Source organism: Oncorhynchus nerka, linkage group LG12 (assembly GCF_034236695.1).
Source record: "Oncorhynchus nerka isolate Pitt River linkage group LG12, Oner_Uvic_2.0, whole genome shotgun sequence".
Lineage (NCBI taxonomy): Eukaryota > Metazoa > Chordata > Actinopteri > Salmoniformes > Salmonidae > Oncorhynchus > Oncorhynchus nerka.
The window spans coordinates 35,153,641-35,171,610 of NC_088407.1; the positions used below are offsets into that span (position 1 = coordinate 35,153,641).

Here is a 17,970-nt window from a genome sequence, read left to right on the forward strand (position 1 = left end):
ATGACTAGGGTGGCTGGCGTCTTGACAATTTTTAGGGCCATCCTCCGACACTGCCTGGTATAGAGGTCCTGGATGGCTGGAAGCTTGGCCCCAGTGATGTACTGGGCTGTACGCACTACCCTCTGGAGAGCCTTGCGGTCGGAGGCCGAGCAGTTACCATACCAGGCAGTGATGCTCTCGATGATGTAGCTGTAAAACCTTTGAGGATCTGAGGACCCATGCCAAATCTTTTCATTCTCCTGGGCTTTGTCGTGCCCTCTTGAAAAATGAAACGCTAATTAGCTGCTAATGTGGCTATCATAATGAACTACAAATGCCATGATGATCTGGACAAGACTGCCAAATTGAGGAAAAGGTAAGAATCTTTGGATGAACTAACGTTAGCTAAATGTAGCAATGAATACATTTGCTACGTTTTTTAAAATGGACAATTCTGTGAAGTGTCTTATGCACGTTTTAAATTGACACAATACCTGTTAGCAAAGGTGCCAGCTAGAGATGACGTGCAGAAGCTTGCAGGGATTTGTAGTTTTGCATGATGTCTACTTTGATGCTAATTAGCATTTTTGAATCTGAGAGTAAATAAAAGTCACCTTGTCCAAGAGAGATTTACACGGTTATTAAAACATCACATTAGGGGAAGCCTACACTCGACACAGCCCTTATTTTAAGTGTTTCTAAAATACCATGTCGGAAACATGAATGGTGGAAAACAATTGGAACCATTTCCCTGTTTGACAGCTAGGTTTTATGGGTATTATGACATCTCAGTTGTGTTCGAATATTCATACTAACTGCACTAACCGTGCAATGTCTGACGTAATTTGAGTACATAGTATGCTTATTGGTCATAGAATGGATATAGTTAGTATGCCAAAAGTTCCCAGATGTCATAATTCATTCTCCAAAATACGAAGTACACAAGCAGTGGACACTATTTCTGTGCTTTTAGGGCCCATAATACAATTCTTCAGAAAAGGCGTGGCTTCACATCGTTTTCAGATTTGAAGAAAATGGCGAAAAATATGCAGCCGAAGTCTAACGAGAGAGGAATTCATTGTTTTAATTAATTATGATAAAATGTTAAGAAAATGTTGAGAAATGTAATAAATGAATGACTTTTCAAGTAAGTTACCTTTCACGTTATGTTGGCTGACAATTTGTTAGCTATGCTATCCTTGCGAACCATCCTAGCATATCATTACAGCAGTATGTACCGGTATGTTAGCTAGCTACCTAACGTTAGTTGACTACTAATACATCAACCGTGCCAGTATATTAACTATATGCTATCTAATTAACTACCCAATGTTTATTGACTTGATTATTCCCGTCATTCTTCGCTAAGTGGTGTAGCCATTGTGCGTTCTCAATGGACACTCGGGGGCTTTCGCAAATTCACTTTCTCTATATACTCTGATTTCAGAGCAATCTCCTCTTAGCATGGGTGCACGCTAGGGTCAACCCTACTCCTCGGCCAGAGCATCCAGTGTGCGCTCTGCTCTGAATTTACAAACAGACAATCTGAAAACGCTCTCAATTTACGAACGACCAGAGTGCACTCTGGCAATCCAGATTGAATTTTCTAACACACCCAGTCATAAAATGTATTGCTAGTAATTTGTTACGCTAACAAGCTAGCAAGAGGTTGCATAGCAACATCATCAACTTCCGGTAGACAGGCGAAGCTAGTATGCTCAATTGAAAGGATACCGTTGGTTTACAGTATACCAAAATGAACTAATAGTATATACTCATTAAGTATGTAGTATACCGTTTGTTAGTATGGGTATTCGAGCACAGCTCTCCTCTGTGGGACTCGATGGGTTCGTTCATAAATTCACTCTGGCTTATCTAATCCGATTTCAGAGCACTCGTCTGAGTGTACCAGAGCGCAGAATAATTGATGAATTTATGAACGCTCAACACCGGTTGAATATGGCCGGTGTCAGTAAACGTCGGCAAAAAACGTAATTAAAGTGTTCCCAGCAGAACAGTTACAGTCACCAACGCTCTGGATAACATGAAAACTGCCTAACCAGCTCTGCCAGGGCGAGCAAAATGGTCAGGGTGAGGGAGATGTTCTCTCATATATGTCTGGAGTTATCTTGGGTGCTTGATTGCCGTTATGAGATCAGAACCCTCGGATCAACCCTACTCCTCGGCCGCTCTGGCAGTCCAGTCCAGTGTGCGCTCTGAATTTACGAACTGACAATCTGACAATGCTCTGAATGTACGAACGCCCAGAGCGCGCCCTGAGCGCTCTCTATCGCTCCAAAGTGAATTTACGAACGCACCCTATGATTGATCCTCAGTGCATTGATCATGGGAAGGTGTGCAGCCGACGCAACGTGATGACGTTATATTATACCGCCAGGATATGTGATCGAGAACTGACATTTTTCTTATCTTGCTTTTATGAATCTTTTCACGAATTAAAGTGGTCAAGGAATTACTACACCACGACATAAGCTCGTCGTTTAAACACAACCATTGACCCTGTCCCCTCGCCATGGTAGAGGATGACGATTTAACGCCAAATCTTATGTCAAACCAAGTGTGGCGCGGCAATGGCGAGTTTGTGCCCCCAGACGGAATATGCTGGGTGTCTGTACTGTCCTGTTTGCTGCTTGCCTGCTCCTACGTCGGGAGTTTATACGTATGGAGAAGTGACTTACCCAGGTAAGCCTTGAGTTTATTACATTTCTTTACTTTCTTGATTCGTAGAAAATGCAGTAAAGGAATGTGGGAGCTGTAGTAAGCTAGGCTGTCGGCTCATGTTAGGTGGTAGCTAGCTAAATTAGGGAACTAAATAGCTAGCATGGCTTTCGTGCAGCACTCTGGGGGAAATTCCATCGTAACAGAATGACGCTGAGACTCAAATTAAATGTTATTGGTCACATACACATGGTTAGCATACGTTAATGCGCGTGTAGCGAAAGGCTTGTGCTTCTAGTTCCGACCATGCAGTAATATCTAACAAGTAATCTAACAATTTCACAACAGCTACCTTATACACACAAGTGTAAAGGAATGAATATGTACATACAAATATATGGATGAGCGATGGCCGAACTCCGATTTGTCACCTTGAAATGCATGCCAAACACCAATAACTGATTCCAAAGTTTAAAGAAGCCATACAACTCTATGCACAAGGACTGCTTTTAACAATTTCCCCTGAACATTTTACAAAAACATTTGACTTAAGAACAGTGCAGATGCAAAGTTTTGTAACAGAATGACAGAATCTCCCTCAGTTTGTGACCCACATTTAAAAAAAAAAACCTCTGTTAAATATCTACTCTGAATTAAGATTACATTTACATTTACATTTAAGTCATTTAGCAGACGCTCTTATCCAGAGCGACTTACAAATTGGTGCGTTCACCTTAAGACATCCAGTGGAACAGCCACTTTACAATAGTGCATCTAAATCTTTTAAGGGGGGTGAGAAGGATTACTTTATCCTATCCTAGGTATTCCTGAAAGAGGTGGGGTTTCAGGTGTCTCCGGAAGGTGGTGATTGACTCCGCTGTCCTGGCGTCGTGAGGGAGTTTGTTCCACCATTGGGGGGCCAGAGCAGCGAACAGTTTTGACTGGGCTGCGCAGGAACTGTACTTCCTCAGTGGTAGGGAGGCGAGCAGGCCAGAGGTGGATGAACGCAGTGCCCTTGTTTGGGTGTAGGGCCTGATCAGAGCCTGGAGGTACTGAGGTGCCGTTCCCCTCACAGCTCCGTAGGCAAGCACCGTGGTCTTGTAGCGGATGCGAGCTTCAACTGGAAGCCAGTGGAGAGAGCGGAGGAGCGGGGTGACGTGAGAGAACTTGGGAAGGTTGAACACCAGACGGGCTGCGGCGTTCTGGATGAGTTGTAGGGGTTTAATGGCACAGGCAGGGAGCCCAGCCAACAGCGAGTTGCAGTAATCCAGACGGGAGATGACAAGTGCCTGGATTAGGACCTGCGCTGCTTCCTGTGTGAGGCAGGGTCGTACTCTGCGGATGTTGTAGAGCATGAACCTACAAGAACGGGCCACCGCCTTGATGTTAGTTGAGAACGACAGGGTGTTGTCCAGGATCACGCCAAGGTTCTTAGCGCTCTGGGAGGAGGACACAATGGAGTTGTCAACCGTGATGGCGAGATCATGGAATGGGCAGTCCTTCCCTGGGAGGAAGAGCAGCTCCGTCTTGCCGAGGTTCAGCTTGAGGTGGAGATTAAAAGATGTCAGCAGAAAGAATAGGGTGTCAGCTATAAAATGACACCGTGTGTTTAAAAAATTAACTATTTTGGTTATATACTACAGTAAGTGAAGTGGATTAACACCCGTGGAAGGGAGGACAGTTGCAGGTGACCCAACTGGTTGGTGACTGTCATTCTGTTAAAGATTTATTCAGTTGCGGATTTTGTAACAGAATGACGCATTTGAATCACTTAAGAAATCATAAACAAAATTGATAGTTAGACCTACCAACTAGTATTTTTTTCTATCTCATGTGGGAGAGAAATTAGGAAATATCTTCAAGATGACAGAACAGAATGACAAGACACTAGGCAATAGTTCTTAAACTTACCGAATGCAAATCATTTCAGCAAAATTAAATACATGTTGATATTAGTTATCGGGGGTCTTAACTTCAACATTTATTCTGTTTTTAATAGGCCTATCTTAAGACTTTTTCTGGTAGATGTTATCTAAGAACCCTTTTACATCTACATTTATTTTTTGTGTCCATCACATGCTTGCCCCCCAGAGACCACCCGGCCGTTATCAAGAGGCGATTCACTAGTGTCCTGATCGTATCTGCCGTGTCGCCTGTCTTCGTGTGGGCATGGAAAATGTACACTGGCGTGATGGTGAGTCACAGCACAGCACTGTCTCAGCAACCTTTATTTAACTAGGCAAGTCAGTTAACAACAAATTTTTACTTACAATGACGGAATACCCCGGCCAAACCCGGACATCGCAGGGCCAATTGTGCGCTGCTTTATGGAGCCCAGCTATAGGCTGACTGATATACTGCCCTACAAAGGCAAAGTGCATTGACTACGAATTTGGTAAAACATCTTTGATCTGTTTTAATCAGGGGAGAGCGACCCTTCTCATTGACTCCATGGAAGTTCAGGGCCGACCGTATTAATGCAGGCATTGTTTGCAGAAAACAGAACCCCCCCCCCCAAAAAAAAATACACAAAGATTGCAATTTTTCTTTTCACTATAATGGGGGAGGAATGATAGTACCAATAATTGCTTCTAATACACCTGTTGACCTTTTGAAAAAGGTCAAAGGGAATTGAGGAGAGGGAAAGTGGACGAAAATACATTTGTTGGAAATGAGACTCCCCTTCTCCAATCGCGTGTCATCAGGCAAATAACGTTTACAGGGTGGAATCCCAAAATATGTATAAAGTAATAAAAAATAAAATTGCTAGTTGTAAAATACATTTTATAGAAGGATAAGTAGAATATAATTATTCAATGTTAGAGAAAACACATTTCAAAACTTTTCTGCAAAGGACTCTGGTTGGAAACACTTCCTTGCCAAAAGGAGAGGACCGTCTTCCATTTGCCTACATAATGTATTGCCACTCTCCTCAACCACTTATCGGTTTATGGGTCACATCGGAGGGAAAACTGACTTTTGCCCAAATGAGAAAAGGCCCTGGAGTAGCTCAAACTGCACATGCTATGTCGCCATTTTAACCGACTTAATTTGGCTTCAATGCGCTAATGAGACTTTAGATAGGAATGAGTGGTGTCACGTGATCGATGGCTTTGTGTGTGTATATATGTATGTATGTACAGTTGAAGTTTACATACACTTAGGTTGGAGTCATTAAAACTTGTTTTTCAACCACTCCACAAATTTCTTGTTAACATACTATAGTTTTGGCAAGTCAGTCAGGACATCTACTTTGTGCATGACACAAGTCATTTTTCCAACAATTGTTTCCGGACAGATAATTTCACTTAATTCACTGTATCACAATTCCAGTGGGTCAGAAGTTTACATACACTAAGTTGACTGTGCCTTTTAAACAGCTTGGAAAATTCCAGAAAATGACGTCATGGCTTTAGAAGCTTCTGATAAAAGAAATCAGCCAAGACCTCAGAAAATAAATTGTAGACCATCACAAGTCTGGTTCATCCTTGGGAGCAATTTCCAAACACCTGAAGGTTTTGTCTCCTAGAGAGGACCTTACTTTGGTGCGAAAAGTGCAAATCAATCTCAGAACAACAGCAAAAGACCTTGTGGAGATGCTGGAGGAAACAGGTTCAAAAGTATCTGTATCCAAAGCAAAACAAATCTTATATCGACATAACCTTAAAAGGCCACTTGGCAAGGAAGAAGCCACTGTTCCAAAACCGCCATAAAAAAGCCAGACTACGGTTTGCAAACTGCACATGGGGACAAAGATTGTACTTTTTGGAGAAATGTCCTCTGGTCTGATGAAACAAAAATAGAACTGTTTGGCCATAATGACCATCGTTATGTTTGGAGGGAAAAGGGGAGGCTTGCAAGCCAAAGAACACCATCCCAACTTTGAAACACGGGGTGGCAGCATCATGTTGTGGGGGTGCTTTGCTGCAGGAGGGACTGGTGCTCTTTAAAGCTTGTTAAAGCGTGGTCACAAATGGGTCTTCCAAATGGACAATGACCCCACCAAGCCTACTTTCAAAGTTGTGGCAAAATGGCTTAAGAACAACAAAGTCAAGGTATTTGAGGGGCCATCACAAAGCCCTGACCTCAATCCTATAGAACATTTATGGGCAGAACTGAAAAAGCGTGTGCGAGCAAGGAGGCCTACAAACCTGGCTCAGTTACATCAGCTCTGTCAAGAGGGAATGGCACAAAATTCACCCAACTTATTGTGGAAGGCTACCTGAAACGTTTGACCCAAGTTAAACCATTTAAAGGCAATGCTACCAAATACTAATTGAGTGTATGTAAACGTCTGACCCACAGGGAATGTGATGAAATAAATAAATGATTCTCTACTATTATTCTGACATTTCACGTTCTTAAAATAGTGGTGATCATAACTGACCGAAGACGGGGCATTTTTACTATGATTAAATGTCAGGAATTGTGAAAAGCTGAGTTTAAATGTATTTGGCTAAGGTGTATGCAAACTTGTGTGTGTATGTATGTGTATATATGTATATATATGTATATATATATATATATATATATACACACACACACACAGTGGGGAGAACAAGTATTTGATACACTGACGATTTTGCAGGTTTTCCTACTTACAAAGCATGGAGAGATCTGTAATTTTTATCATAGGTACACTTCAACTGTGAGAGACGGAATCTAAAACAAAAATCCAGAAAATCACATTGTATGATTTTTAAGTAATTAATTTGCATTTTATTGCATGACATAAGTATTTGATACATCAGAAAAGCAGAACTTAATATTTGGTACAGAAACCTTTGTTTGCAATTACAGAGATCATACGTTTCCTGTAGTTCTTGACCAAGTTTGCACACACTGCTGCAGGGATTTTGGCCCACTCCTCCATACAGACCTTCTCCAGATCCTTCAGGTTTCGGGGCTGTCGCTGGGCAATACGGACTTTCAGCTCCCTCCAAAGATTTTCTATTGGGTTCAGGTCTGGAGACTGGCTAGGCCACTCCAGGACCTTGAGATGCTTCTTACGGAGCCACTCCTTGGTTGCCCTGGCTGTGTGTTTCGGGTCGTTGTCATGCTGGAAGACCCAGCCACGACCCATCTTCAATGCTCTTACTGAGGGAAGGAGGTTGTTGGCTAAGATCTCGCGATACATGGCCCCATCCATCCTCCCCTCAATACGGTGCAGTCGTCCTGTCCCCTTTGCAGAAAAGCATCCCCAAAGAATGATGTTTCCACCTCCATGCTTCACGGTTGGGATGGTGTTTTTGGGGTTGTACTCATCCTTCTTCCTCCAAACACGGCGAGTGGAGTTTAGACCAAAAAGCTCTATTTTTGTCTCATCAGACCACATGACCTTCTCCCATTCCTCCTCTGGATCATCCAGATGGTCATTGGCAAACTTCCGATGGGCCTGGACATGCGCTGGCTTGAGCAGGGGGACCTTGCGTGCGCTGCAGGATTTTAATCCATGACGGCGTAGTGTGTTACTAATGGTTTTCTTTGAGACTGTGGTCCCAGCTCTCTTCAGGTCATTGACCAGGTCCTGCCATGTAGTTTTTGGGATGATCCCTCACCTTCCTCATGCTCATTGATGCCCCACGAGGTGAGATCTTGCATGGAGCCCCAGACCGAAGGTGATTGACCGTCATCTTGAACTTCTTCCATTTTCTAATAATTGCTCCAACAGTTGTTGTCTTCTCACCAAGCTGCTTGCCTATTGTTCTGTAGCCCATCCCAGCCTTGTGCAGGTCTACAATTTTTTCCCTGATGTCCTTACACAGCTCTCTGGTGTTGGCCATTGTGGAGAGGTTGGAGTCTTTCTGATTGAGTGTGATTTTCTGGATTTTTGTTTTAGATTCAGTCTCTCACAGTTGATAAAAATTACAGACCTCTACATGCTTTGTAAGTAGGAAACCCTACAAAAACAGCAGTGTATCAAATACTTGTTCTCCCCACTGTATATACAGTGGGCTCAAATTACTGGCAATGCACAAACAATATAATTATAGAGAAACTCAAAATACCAACACGTGAAAAATACTGTACTTTATTAATGTTTCAATGGAACCCAACAAAATAATTTATTGATTTAATTAAAAATCAATGTCCTGCAAATCAAGGTTTCACAAATAATGGCACCCTTAACTATTATTGTAAATAACATCTACCAAAATTAAACCAGGAATTAAATTCCACTTTATTTAAGTTGATCTAAGTGTTAAGGAACTACATTGAGCCATTACATCACTTCCTTTTTCACTAGGGTATTAAGATGAGGTAACACTCACGCAATATCCCTTTGTCACCCAACACCAGGAAGAAAATAAAATAACTGGTAGTTCAGAAGGGACAAATGGTCGTAGTCTTTGTAGACCTTCATAAATCTGGTAATGGCTACAAGAAGATCCACAAACGATTGAATATACCACTGAGCACTGTCAGGGCAATTATTAAAACATTCAATAGATATGGAACAGTTGAAAACCTCATGGGTAGAGGACGCAAATGCATTTTGCCCCACGGGATAGGTAGGAGGATCGAGAGAGAAGCAACAAAATCCTTAAGAATCACTGTGAAAGAATTGCAGGCCTTGGTGGCGTGTTGGGGTCACCAGGTTTAAAAAAGCACCATCAGACGCCACCTCCACAACCAGAGGCTCTTTGGAAGGGTTGCCAGAAGAAAGCCCTTTCTGATCACAAGACACAGACGCAAGCTCTTGGAGTTTGTCAAACGTCATTTAAATTACGATTGGAAGAAGGTGGAGAACAAAATTGAATGTTTTGGTCAGATACAGCATCGGTATGTTTGGCGTCGAAACAGAGATGCATACAAGGAGAGGAACCTCATACTCACAGTGAAATATGGTGGTGGGTTAATATGATGGTGGGTTAGACCTCAATCCAATCGAAAAACTGTGGGCTGAGTTGAAGAGGACCGTAAATAAGCGCAAACATAGAGGAATGGTCCAAAATCCCTCCAAATGTGTTCCTTAACCTCGTCAAACATTACAGGAAAAGACCATGCTGTTATCCTTGCCAGAGGTGGTGGCACTAAGTACTAAATGAGGAGTGCCAATAATTATGAAATCTTGATTTTGGTGAAATGTATTTTGTATTAAATAATTGTAGGATTTTGTTGGGTTCCATTGAAACATTAATAAAGTACAGTATTTCTCACATGTTGGTATTTTTAGTTTATTTCTATAATGAAATTGTTTATTTTAAGTATTGTTTGCATTGCCAGTCAGGGGTGCCAGTAATTTTGGAGCATATATACACTGCTCAAAAAAATAAAGGGAACACTAAAATAACACATCCTAGATCTGAATGAATTAAATATTCTTATGAAATACTTTTTTCTTTACATAGTTGACTGTGCTGACAAGAAAATCACACAAAAATGATCAATGGAAATCAAATTTATCAACCCATGGAGGTCTGGATTTGGAGTCACACTCAAAATTAAAGTGGAAAACCACACTACAGGCTGATCCAACGTTGATGTAATCTCCTTAAAACAAGTCAAAATGAGGCTCAGTAGTGTGTGTGGCCTCCACGTGCCTGTATGACCTCCCTACAACTCCTGGGCATGCTCCTGATGAGGTGGCGGATGATCTCCTGAGGGATCTCCTTCCAGACCTGGACTAAAGCATCCGCCAACTCCTGGACAGTCTGGTGGATGGAGTGAGACATGATGTGCTCAAGTGGATTCAGGTCTGGGGAACGGGCGGACCAGTCCATAGCATCAATGCCTTCCTCTTGCAGGAACTGCTGACACACTCCAGCCACATGAGGTCTAGCATTGTCTTGCATTAGGAGGAACCCAGGGCCAACCGCACCAGCATATGGTCTCACAAGGGGTCTGAGGATCTCATCTCGATACCTAATGGCAGTCAGGCTACCTCTGGCGAGCACCCCAAAGAAATGCCACCCCACACCATGACTGACCCACCGCCAAACCGGTCATGCTGGAGGATGTTGCAGGCAGCAGAACGTTCTCCACGGCGTCTCCAGACTGTCACGTCTGTCACGTGCTCAGTGTGAACCTGCTTTCATCTGTGAAGAGCACAGGGCGCCAGTGGCGAATTTGCCAATCTTGGTGTTCTGTCCTCTGGCAAATGCCAAACGTCCTGCACAGTGTTGGGCTGTAAGCACAACCCCCACCTGTGGACGTCGGGCCCTCATACCACCCTCATGTAGTCTGTTTCTGACCGTTTTGAGCAGACACATGCACATTTGTGGCCTGCTGGGGGTCATTTTGCAGGGCTCTGGCAGTAATCCTCCTGCTCCTCCTTGCACAAAGGTGGAGGTAGTGGTCCTTCTGCTGGGTTGTTGCCCTCCTACGGCCTCCTCCACGTCTCCTGATGTACTGGCCTGTCTCCTGGTAGCGCCTCCATGCTCTGGACACTACGCTGACAGACACAGCAAACCTTCTTGCCACAGCTCGCATTGATGTGCCATCCTGGATGAGCTGCACTACATGAGCCACTTGTGTGGGTTGTAGACTCAGTCTCATGCTACCACTAGAGTGAAAGCACCGCCAGCATTCAAAAGTGACCAAAACATCAGCCAGGAAGCATAGGAACTGAGAAGTGGTCTGTGGTCACCACCTGCAGAACCACTCCTTTATTGGGGGTGTCTTGCTATTTGCTTATAATTTCCACCTGTTGTCTATTCCATTTTCACAACAGCGTGTGAAATGTATTGTCAATCAGTGTTGCTTCCTAAGTGGACAGTTTGATTTCACAGTGTGATTGACTTGGAGTTACATTGTGTTGTTTAAGTGTTCCCTTTATTTTTTTGAGCAGTATATATATAAAATCGTCAGATTTAATCGGTATCGGCTTTTTTTGGTCCTCCAATAATCGGTATCGGCGTTGAAAAATCATAGTCGGTCGACCTCTAATTAGAACAGGGATAGGGTAGGCCGCCTTCTCGTTGGAGTGAGCAGCTGCGTCTCCCGCACTGTGGGCACAGTTGTTATCTGACTTGTAGATCATTGTTATATGCAGTTACATGCATACATGTTAGGCTGAAGGAGAGGACTCAACAATTCCGTCACTACAGATTCAAGTCATCTAAAATATATATATATATATAAAAATTAAAAAACCGCAGATTTGTAACGTTTGAATCATTTTTCTTAGGGCTGCATGCCTTTTATGGATTGGTTTAGGCGCCCACTAACCGATGCACTGGCGTCTTAAACTTTGGATGACGTAGTGGTGGAGTGTCGACTCAAGTAATTGATTCCTCGACTCCTTGCACATTGACTCGCATTTCTTTGTGTCCATATTAGATTCCACTAGGAATTCAGTATTTTTGAAACCGAGGCGACTGATTTAGTTGCCGTACTTCCGAGAACACACACACTCGCATCTTTCACAGTGAGCGAGGGACAGAGATAGAGGGGCACAGTATAGGCAGGTCGGCCACCAGGCAGACTGAGTCAAAACCATGCGCTAGTCCTATCATGAATCAAAAGCTGTATCTTGCAATTCTTTTGGCTTGTAATGTCTCAACCTCAGTAATGCAGGGCCTAGGATACTGAGATGTTAGTTGTTGTGGAAATTGACCCACAATGCTGTTTACTTCCTACCTTTAAATTACACAACTTTCCCCAGGCCTTAATAGCCTAGCGTCTAGTTAGGCTATAACACAGAATATAAGGTTTTGGGATTACTGCATCAAAGCTGTTTTTCGGTTTGCGAATTTTCTTAACGTTAAGGATCCCAATTTTGTTTAAAATGTTTAAACGTTCACATCCCTAATACACATGAAAACAATTCCATGAATTCCATCAGTATGTCTCCTTTTGTTCTTCCACAGCCTGGTCCCTCGTTGCTGGCTCTGATGGGCATTCGCTTTGAGGGCCTCATCCCAGCCATCATACTGCCTCTGCTCCTCACCATGGTAATAGAAACTCGCTTTGATCAACCTCTGCCTATGGTCAGACCGTTAGTTGACCTCTGACCTTTGCTCTGGTAGGTGCTATTCGTTGGCCCCCTGATCCAGCTGGCTATGGACTGCCCCTGGGGCTTCATAGATGGGATACGGGTGACCTTTGGTGAGATACTGTCTGGAGATTATTATTCACCCAATATGTCTATTACTGTGTTATCCTGGAGTGGAGACGATTCATTTCTGCTATATTTCAAATTTAGATTATGGCCTAAATCTTAACCTAAGATTTGCACGCTTAACTTGAGTTTTGTTCAAACCTCCCACTGACACCAATGCATGATTTATAAGTTAAGTGTGCCAATCTCAAAGTAGGATTCAGCCCTAAGTGCATGCATTTTTCCTGGACGTGTACAGTATCTCTCTCACATGCACATTATCGTGTACATCATCATCATCTCTAAAGCTTTCTCTCCCTTCCACAGACCCGTGGTTCTGGGCTCTGTGCCTCAGTGACATGCGCTGGCTGAGGAACCAGGTGGTGGCCCCTCTGACTGAGGAGCTGGTGTTCAGGGCCTGTATGCTGCCCATGCTGGTACCCTGCACCAGTCCTTCCACTGCCATCTTCACCTGCCCCCTCTTCTTCGGAGTTGGTGAGTCCCACCTAAAAACAGCACTGGGGGATCTTCTAGATCTTTCCTTGATACCAACTGAAAGAAATAGCAAATCAATTAGAACAGCTCTTAAACGGTGTGTCTATGTAAGTATATGTCAGTGCCATGTACTACATTTAAATTTGCAGTGTACATATGCGAAGATGAGCGTTTATAAGGGGAATATGATTGAACCTGTGTTTTGTAAACTGCTGGATGCAATCAATTGTGAGTTGCACTATTCTGAACTCTCATAGGATAATGTGCCCTTCTCATCTATTTGAAATATAATGGTTATTTTGCTTGTGCAAAATATCAACCGTTTTCTTCGCAGCCCACTTCCATCATGTGATCGAGCTGCTGCGTTTCAGACAGGGCACCCTGTCTGGGATCTTTCTCGCTGCAGGTAAGGACCATACGATATTCATTGTTCCTCTACCTTCACTTCCATGTGCTGCTAGTTTGTTATGCCTTTCTTTTCCCATGCACCATTAGATTGTATAGGAGGGGTTAGTTAATGACTTGTTGTGCTGTTTGCTTTGCAGTATTCCAGTTCTCCTACACCGCTGTCTTTGGAGCTTACACTGCCTTCATATTCATCAGGACAGGTGAGCCTACACACACACGCCTAATATATGATTCATTTTATTTTAGGTGGTGAAAGCTCTACATAAATGCTGTGTCTCAAGGTGCTTCACATTGTTTGGGGCTAACTCACCCCATCCGCCACTACTGTGTACTGTAATACCAAACCTGTATGCATTAAATGCAGTCTTGTCATTCCCTTCCCCTCTGGTCATCAGGTCACCTGGTGGGGCCGGTGCTGTGTCACTCGTTCTGTAACCACATGGGCTTCCCTGCCCTTGGCATGGCCCTGGAGCACCCCCACCGTCTCACCGTCCTGTCCTGCTACTTGCTGGGGGTCCTCCTTTTCCTTCTTCTCCTCTTCCCCCTCACAGACCCCATCTTCTACGGCCTTCCCACCCCCGTCTGCACCCTGGCCTCCGTCCCCAGTTCCCTCTGCGTCTCCTGATCCCACCCCCACCAAACACCCCTCTGTATTAGATGGACCGATCCACTGAGCGGGTCGCCACCACCAGCCGAAAGGAGGAGCGGTCCAAGAACGAGGGGTGTTTTAGCTCTTCGGTCATGCCCGCTTGAGTCTGATTTCTCTGGTGGGATGTGGGAAGGTGAGCAGAGGTGAGGGTTTAGGGTATGTCAGGTATGGACACTCAATGCTATGGGTTGTCTCTACTATATATGCTGCTGGGGGGGAGCAGGGTAACTTAAATAGCCATTCCTTATGTTCAGGTTGCATTGGCTTTCAGTCAGTCAGTCAGTTAGCCAGTCAGTCAATAGGCTGGCCTACGTGGTCTGTAGTGTAGACTCAACAAGGAACACTATCTGGCTGTGACGCGAGGCGCTGTAGTAGTAATACTCTAGAGATTCGTGGTGAATAAGTCAGTGTTTTCATAGGTCCTAGATGCTGTATACGAGTATTTATTTACACATCTGCATGTTCTATAATGTAATGTTTATTTGTTTTATTGGTGGGGGATGTTGAGGGTTGGGCAGGATTGTTACTATTGTAAAGGGTTGGACTTTTTTTCCCCATTACCTCTTCTATGACAGTTTAGCCACGATTCTCTCAGCTTTTAGCTCAAGCTGATATGTGAATTGGCCTGCAAAGCCTTTCTATCCAACTGTTTAAGACGCCAGACAATTTGTGTTAGGCGATATCACAAAGGGTACAGTCTCTTTTACCCAGCCCTGTGTTCAGTCATTCACTCTAGTTGACGCTCATTCCAAATATCCATTCCAAGTCATGCAGACAGAAGCCTATAATCACTAAGCTAACAATACCATTGCTCATTTGTTGGGCCAGGAGTATTTCCCTGACCATGTGAACCTGGTCAGGAAAAACTCTGGGCCCCTACCATTCGCTTCACACACAGTTCTACCCAGGGTTATCCATGTTCATTTTATTTGAGTGTTTAAAGGGGGAATTACCTTAAGCTGGGGTGCGATGACCGACCGTTTCCCCCTCAAGGGACTCAAATCCTCTAGAACACTCAGGTGTTTTCATATATATGTCGTTTTGAATGCTATCTACCCACTACTTAGCATGCTGCTACATGGTGCAATACGGATGTCAGACAAGACGGCGCGTTTACTTTCATCGCGCACACCGAGCTATACTCCAAAAGAAGATCCTGTACAGACTCCGACAGTGTTACATCGCAATGTTTATCCACTTACTCACTCATCTCAACTAAAACTTTGCATAGTTTTTTTTGAAAATACTTTACTTATTTGACCAGGCTGTGAACATTGTAGTCCATTTCACTGTATAGACAGCTGGTTTAGGTGAAAATGTAGCTTTTATTATTATTTTAATCAAATTTTACACGTGTTTAGCAGATGTTACTGCGGGTGTAGCGAAATGGTTTGTGGATTTTTACGGGGAACGCTAATGGACTTTTTGCCCTTTTTATGAACCCGGCGCAATACTATGTAACAACTCCAGTTGACTAGACCAGAAGTGTAGAGTGGTTTATAAACTAGATGATTGCATCACACTGAATGTATTGAAATGTGATGTCAAGGTAAATGGATTAACTAATCATTTTGTAAACAGACTCCACTGTGTAAATTGGATCCATATTTTTCCAAGAGGCCCTTGCAAAAGGCTCTTAACATTCACTGACAGAAAGATAGCGAGGAGTTGTCAGTCAGCATGTGTACTGTATAATCTATGAAGTAGTTACATTACGCTCTTCAGCAATAACTTAGTGGATGGAAAAGGACCAAAATCAGGGAATTATCTGAAATAGCTGTATATATGTGAATAAAAAAGTATATATGCCCATTCCTGTCGTTTAGAGATGAAATGTTAAATACTGTGGTGCTTGGAGGTTTTGACATCAGAATAATGATCAGCCAGTATTTTGAGTAGATTGTTTGTTTAAGCCGACCTCCGATGGGCCATATATCCCCAAGTTGAAGGTTTTAATATACATTCTCTTGAATGAACCTGCAAGGTGCATGCATCCAGACCAGCTGTAATGATCTAAAATGTACGCCAGAGAGCGCCAGAGTACCATGTCTGGGTGTTGTGCTGTAGAAATGTGAATCACAGGAACCTGGGCCCTTCGCACATCTGTTCATTAAGTTACTCTGATGGGTGGTCATCCGTCACTTGAAAAACCAATCAGTTATTCTTTTATTCTGTTATTTCCTCTTCCTCTCATCAGACGGCGCCCCGTCCCAATAGAGAAGTTGGATATAGTCCTAGAGAGGAAAGGGGAGTTTGACCCGAAGAACTTAGATAGCTACCTGTCTCTCTGTTGCGCATTCTCTCTGATCAATTAAACAAAGACTCTAGCCTTTCTTTTTCGAGTCAAACTCTAAACTATCTTGCTGTCTGTCTCACATCCAAAATGATGCCCTTGAATGTTTTGTCCTGAGGCGTTGGCCTAGCCCCTACAAAACCATTTTGGGAGTTCAATCAATCACCGGTACGCAGAATCAGAGATGTTTACCCCTACCGAGACAGGCTTGTGAGGTTCAGGTAGCTGATAGATTTACTTTGTTGTCAATATTCACACATTCACGCCTCTAGATTTACTTTGTTGTCAATATTCACACATTCACGCCTCAATGTCGAAGCTGTGTTGAATTTGTATTCGGTAGGGTCAGAAGAAGCACACGTAGAGAGATGTTTCAATACGATCACGTTTCATCTGCGCTCAACCGTTGTTTATCATTCTCCCACATCATCAACATTGTCCCCTTTTGGAAAATACATTTTTTGTGAAGATTGTCCCTGGCTCGTATTGTATGGATCCTGCCTTAGGATTCACACTTCAGGCTACTTCTCACCACTGCTTTTACTTCATTTTCCTGTCATTGATGTGAATTGAAATCCGGTAGACATAACTTGGCTTCAGAAATGCTGACTCCACTTTCCTGCTGAAAAAACTGTCACGTTGTATGTGTTTTTTTTTCTTCATTTTTCTCTCAAATGTCCTAGCAAAACAATCGTATCAACAGTACTCTTAAGTAGTGACTTAGAGTATATGCATAGAGCGGAAACACAGCAGTGGATACAGGAATATATATACATATATATATTTTTGTAACTGAATATGTAGCTCTGCTATTTTAGTAAAACCACACAACAGAATGATTTTAAAGCTTGGATTTTTCAGACTTGTCGAATACGTGCTGTGACTCTGACCTGGTTGTAAAAAAACACAACAAAAAAACAATATTCAGATGTTTTTATTGAAGACTTTATTTTGTAAATCAAATCTATTTTGGTGACATGGACTTGAATGTACTGATATGTGCATGTGTATTTTGTGTGTGCAATGCCATTTTTGGGGGGGGGGAGACTTACCAATCTTGAATGGCCAGTGTTTTTATGATGACAATCTTTTATGGGATCTTATAGAAATCGCACACTGCAAAAAAAAAAAAAAAAATCTCAGCCATTCAGAAATAAACTAGCTAATTTTATAAATCCTCTCTGGGTGTTTTGTCATGTTTTTGTGCCCGATGTTGTGCTTTTCACTTAAATCAATGACTGAATGGTTGATTTCCTATATCTGTCCCAAGTCGTTGAGTGCTCTAGGTACTGAGTAATGATTGTATTGAGTCTGTTTCTGATGTCAGATTTCCAAACGTCCTTTTGGGTGCTAAAAGTTAGCCAACCATTTAAGCTAGACCTATAGTCCATATGGTATTGATCATCAAATTTCATTTGTCTTGAT

The 17,970-nt window shown here is 43.0% G+C and overlaps 1 protein-coding gene and 1 long non-coding RNA gene across 2 annotated transcripts in view; one reads left to right on the forward strand and one right to left on the reverse strand.

Annotated features, from left to right (window-relative positions):
- LOC135574324 (uncharacterized) overlaps positions 1 to 2,865 on the reverse strand; it is a 20,495-nt gene extending 17,630 nt beyond the window's left edge. Inside the window, exon 1 of the long non-coding RNA XR_010465344.1 lies at positions 2,679 to 2,865. This is a non-coding gene — a long non-coding RNA (uncharacterized LOC135574324). The remainder of the gene's footprint in view (positions 1 to 2,678) is intronic.
- LOC115138189 (CAAX prenyl protease 2-like) lies at positions 2,337 to 17,725 on the forward strand. Its single transcript, XM_029674748.2, has 8 exons — positions 2,337 to 2,682; positions 4,750 to 4,852; positions 12,471 to 12,554; positions 12,630 to 12,708; positions 13,028 to 13,195; positions 13,530 to 13,601; positions 13,741 to 13,803; positions 13,999 to 17,725. The coding sequence occupies exons 1-8, from the start codon at positions 2,513 to 2,515 to the stop codon at positions 14,226 to 14,228; spliced, it is 969 nt and encodes a 322-aa protein (XP_029530608.1). The 5' UTR covers positions 2,337 to 2,512; the 3' UTR covers positions 14,229 to 17,725.
- Positions 17,726 to 17,970: the final 245 nt, after the last annotated feature.

Excerpts from the sequence above, each read along its gene's own strand:
- LOC115138189 (XM_029674748.2), top strand. The coding sequence starts at position 2,513 with ATGGTAGAGGATGACGATTTAACGCCAAATCTTATGTCAAACCAAGTG. Across the intron at positions 2,683-4,749 it reads TGGAGAAGTGACTTACCCAG|AGACCACCCGGCCGTTATCA; the intron begins GTAAGCCTTGAG and ends CTTGCCCCCCAG. Across the intron at positions 13,804-13,998 it reads CTTCATATTCATCAGGACAG|GTCACCTGGTGGGGCCGGTG; the intron begins GTGAGCCTACAC and ends TCTGGTCATCAG.